The 4629-nt window shown below is 35.1% G+C and overlaps 1 protein-coding gene across 1 annotated transcript in view; it reads left to right on the top strand.

The window, feature by feature from the left end:
- LOC106878164 (leucine-rich repeat serine/threonine-protein kinase 1) overlaps nucleotides 1-4623 on the top strand; it is a 97657-nt gene extending 93034 nt beyond the window's left edge. Inside the window, exon 34 of the mRNA XM_052973424.1 lies at nucleotides 3864-4623. Within this exon, the coding sequence (XP_052829384.1) occupies nucleotides 3864-4282 (419 nt within the window). The 3' untranslated portion in view covers nucleotides 4283-4623. The remainder of the gene's footprint in view (nucleotides 1-3863) is intronic.
- The last annotated feature ends 6 nt before the right edge of the window (nucleotides 4624-4629 follow it).

Raw genomic sequence — 4629 nt, forward strand, 5'->3', positions numbered from 1 at the left:
ACAAAAGGACAAACACTCACATGGGCTTCTTTAAGTTTCCGTCTACCAAATCCACTCGCAAGGCTTTGGTCAGTGTGAGGCTATAGTAGAAGACACTTACCCAAGGGGCCATGCATTGGAACTGAACCTGGAACCATGTGGTTGGGAAGCAAGCTTCTTACCAAACAGCCATGCTGCACCTATGTAGTTTATTTTTAAAATTAAAGTTTGGATAGGAGACTTTAAGGTGTGGTATCTAAACCTTGTTATGGGAATGTCCCTTGTTGTCTGTCAGCAGAGCATGTTAACTGCTTGTGGCTACTAGGTGTCATTGGGGGTAGTGCACTTTCATTGTTGGATGTATGTGAGGAATTCCTTGGTGCACGTATGTATATGGTGAGCTTCGACACAGTTTCTACCTATCAAATTCTTTCACAAATCATTAGTTGGCCCAAGGCTGTAGTGGAAGACACTTTTGCTGAAGATGTCATTCAGTGGAACTGAACCCAAAACCATGTGGTTGCAAAGTGGACTTCTTAATGATGAAGCCATCTCTGTGCCTAAACTTCTGTTGAAAAACCTCCAAAGGAAACCAGAGACCTCTTGTGGCTGGAGCTGGTTTATTAACACCGCAGGCAAGTTTTACTTCTGAATAATTAACAACAAATTGAATCAAGATGAAGTGATGCTTTAATGAAAGATGAGGCAATTAACGAGATTTCTTATCGTTATTTCATTTTTTTTTTTCTGTGGTGGACATTTTTTTTATCAGTTATCATTATTATCATTAATATTATTCTTTTCTACTCTAGGCACAAGGCCTGAAATTTTGCGGGAGGAGGCTAGTTGATTAGATCGACCCCAGTACGCAACTGGTTTTTAATTTATTGACCCTGAAAGGAGGAAAGGCAAAATCGACCTCAGCAGAATTTGAACTCGGAACATAAAGACAGACGGAATACCACCAAGCATTTCGCCCGGCGTGCTAATATTTCTGCCAGCTTGTCACCTTCATTATCATTATTATCATTATCATTATTATAATTAAGGCAGCGAACTGGCAGAATCGTTAGCACACTGGATGAAATGCTTAGCAGCTTTTTGCCTGTCGCTATGTTCTGAGTTCAAATTCCATCGAGGTCAACTTTACCTTTCATCCTTTTGGGGTCGATAAAATAAGTACCAGTTGAACACTTGGGTTGATGTAATCAACTAGTCCCATCCCCCAAAATTTCAAGCCTTGTGCCTATAGGAGAAAGGATTATTATTATTATTATTATTATTATTATTATTATTATTATTATTTTCTCTCCTCTCTGAAATTCATTTTTATTTAATTTTCAAAAAGGAGTTGAAAAATATCAGAGAAGGAGAAAAGGTTATCATATTTCATTTCAAAGGTTTTGTGTGTGTGTGTGGTATTGTTCTTTTGGGTTTTTTTTTCCTGATTTTTATATATATATATATATATATATATTTTTAACATTCAGAAGAAGATGAAAAAATAAACTCAAATAGTCAAAAAAGAAGAAAGCAAACTTGTATCCATTGAACAGTATTTCACTGTTTAGGACTGCTGGAATCCTTTTAAAAAGAATTTTTTATTTTTAACTTCATAAATGAAATTGACAACAACAACAACAGCAACAAGAAAAATAATTTACAAACAATTCTATAAATTTTTAAATTTTCATTAAATTAAAATAATGGAAATTGTAATTCATAATAGAAATATTCCTCCTTTGGAAATTGAACTGAGAAAAAACAAACAAAACAAATCAAGCAAAAAACAACAACAAAAAAAAATGGAGAAATCAAAAAAACATCCCCCTTGAAAAACTTGGGAAAGTAATTGGTTATTTCGGTTTTGATCATCCCTGAAGAGAAATGGGCTGCTAATGAACTTTATGTCCTTCACAAGGCCAGAGTTTATTTATTGTAAATAACAATAATAATAAAAATTCAATAATTCAGTAATTACCCCCACCCCCTCCTTCCTGCCTTCTCCTTGTTTCACATTTGGAAAAAGTATATAAAAGAATAAATATGTAAAACGGAAAATAGAGAAAATAAAAATTAATGCTGTTTTAGAGGGTCACTCATGCATATTCTACAGATTTTATAGCCCCACAAGAGAAAGAAAGACACCCCCCCCCCCTAAAAATGCAAGGAAAAAGGGTTTATAGGAATGCTGATGGGAGTAAAGTAAAATGGAAAATACAGAATAATCAAAAGATCATCATAAGGTGATGATGATAAATAAAGCAGAGCCGGAAGAACATAATACTGTTTTTATTTCTCTGTGTTCAGATCTCACTGGGATTAATTCTACATTTTTATCTGCGTTGGGTTGATTAATAAAAATAGGGGAAAAAAAATATATATATTGATGATGAAAATAAAACCTGCATACTAGTTGTTGTTGGTGTTGCTGTTGTTGTTCTCATTGTTGGTGACAGTATTGCTTTGGTTCTCCGCGTCCAAGTCCACCTTGAGTGAACAAACCTGTGATCAAAGATATTTCAGCTTTGATTATCATTCAATTACAATCATCCAACATTATTTTATTATTATTGTTGTTATTATTATTATTATTAGTAGTAGTAGTGGTAGAGAGCAATTTGAGGGAGATTTGGCAGCTATATCGAGCTGCCCATATAGAGCCACCTTTATAGAATATTGAGGTTCACACAATTTATTTTAACTGCATTTTTCAGGATCAAAGAAATGTTTTTTTTTTTAAATGTCTTTATGTCTAATCAAAATAATTCATTAAATGTCCTAATTGTTATTATAATTACGAATTGGACACTGACAAGAAGTGTAATATTCTTTTCACACATTAACACCACAGACCACACACACACACGCACACACACATGTATACACATGAGCTAATGAAGGGACCTGTATGTGGTATCATAACCTGCTAGAATTAGCAGCCAAGTCTTCCACAGATTAAACCATTCTTGAAAATAGGACCTTCAGTATTTAGTTATGTAACTTTACATTCTGAGTTCAAATCCCATCAAGGTTGATTTTACCTTTCATCTTTGTTGGAAGGAGAAAAGAAACTTACAATGTTAATTTGATTTACAAGACTACCCCTCGACATACGTATGTATGTGTGTATTATATATGCATGCATGCATCTATCTATCTATCTATCTATCTATCTATCTATCTGTCTCTGTCTCTCTCTATATATATGTGTGTGTGTGTGTGTGTGTGTAGGTTTGGCCAAAAGTCGCCCAACAGTAAATCAAAATTCCATAAATACTTAATATTCAATTTTATTTATTCATTCCAATTATAAATGTTTAATAATTGAATGCTGTGAGTTAAAATCACTGTTTTTTCCAACCTTTGTCTATTTATTAGCGAAGTCTCATATAAAATTATTTTTTGCTTTAATCTTGGAATTAAATGGTTTTGATTTACTGTCAAGTAACTTTTGGCCAACCCTGTATATATAGTTTACTGTTCTGTACCTCATCCAGTGAGCGATAAATATCATTTCGCATACACAGTATAAAGATATGATCTACTAATAGTTTTTTTTGCTTTGGAGACCCATGTCTCCAAAGCAAGAAACTGTTAGTAGCCCATATACTGTATACATAAATTCACACATGTACGCACACACACGCCCCCATTCACACAATGGACTCCCACGCAGTTTCCATCTACCAAATTTACTCGCAATGCATTCGTCAACACAAGGCTTATAGAAGACACTTGCTCAAGGTGTCGTGCAGTGGGACTGAACTCAAAACTCTGTAATTGCGAAGCGAGCTTCTTAACCACACAACCATGCTTGTGCCTAGTTATATATATTTACTAGAAAAGTCTTTCTTACACTTTTTCTCCTTTTTCTTTCCCAGAGAAAACCTGCCTAGTCACAGCTATGAATGTCGTTGCGGGCCACCTATATGTTGGAACGACGCTTGGGATTATTGTCGTGGCCGAAGCGCTAACCATGGTGCCTCTTGCTATCCTCCAGTGTCATGGAACTAGCGAATTCTACATCAAAGCAATCCAACCTTTACAGGTAGACACGGGCATGATGGAGGTATGTACACCGGCATCGACAGTTGGAATTCCGCGGAGTGCTCAGTCATCAAGAGACCAGCGAGGCATCATCACCGTTGGCCGAGGTTTCGTGGACCCTTTTAGAAACTTTCTGGAGCAGCTGAAAAGGTCCTCTGTGCCTTACTTGGAAAGCGGCAAACTTCCCGATGACATGTATAAACGCCATGCGTTTCTTATTAGCTGGATTGCAGAAGACTGGTGCAATTATTGATATGTTTCATCCGTTACTCTTTTAAACTTGTTCTCTTAAAAGTAAAAAGGAAGACAACTTTTTTGGGGGAAAAAACAAAAGCAAAAACGTCTTGAAATCAATTTAAAGAGGACGGAAAGAAAAACACCTCAATAACAAAAGAACAACAGAAAATCTCTTTCAAATTTCTGAATTTCTCTGCCAAATGAAACAACAACAACAACAACAACAAAACGGAAAGGGGTAAAGCAACAAAAAATATAAATAAATAAAAAAAAGACGAAAACAAGAAGATATGAGAAAGTATAAGAAAAAAACGTACTTCTATGATGGTAAAAAATTTCCAGAGAAGTGGACTATTATTATAT

Source organism: Octopus bimaculoides, chromosome 15, assembly GCF_001194135.2.
Source record: "Octopus bimaculoides isolate UCB-OBI-ISO-001 chromosome 15, ASM119413v2, whole genome shotgun sequence".
Taxonomy (NCBI): domain Eukaryota; kingdom Metazoa; phylum Mollusca; class Cephalopoda; order Octopoda; family Octopodidae; genus Octopus; species Octopus bimaculoides.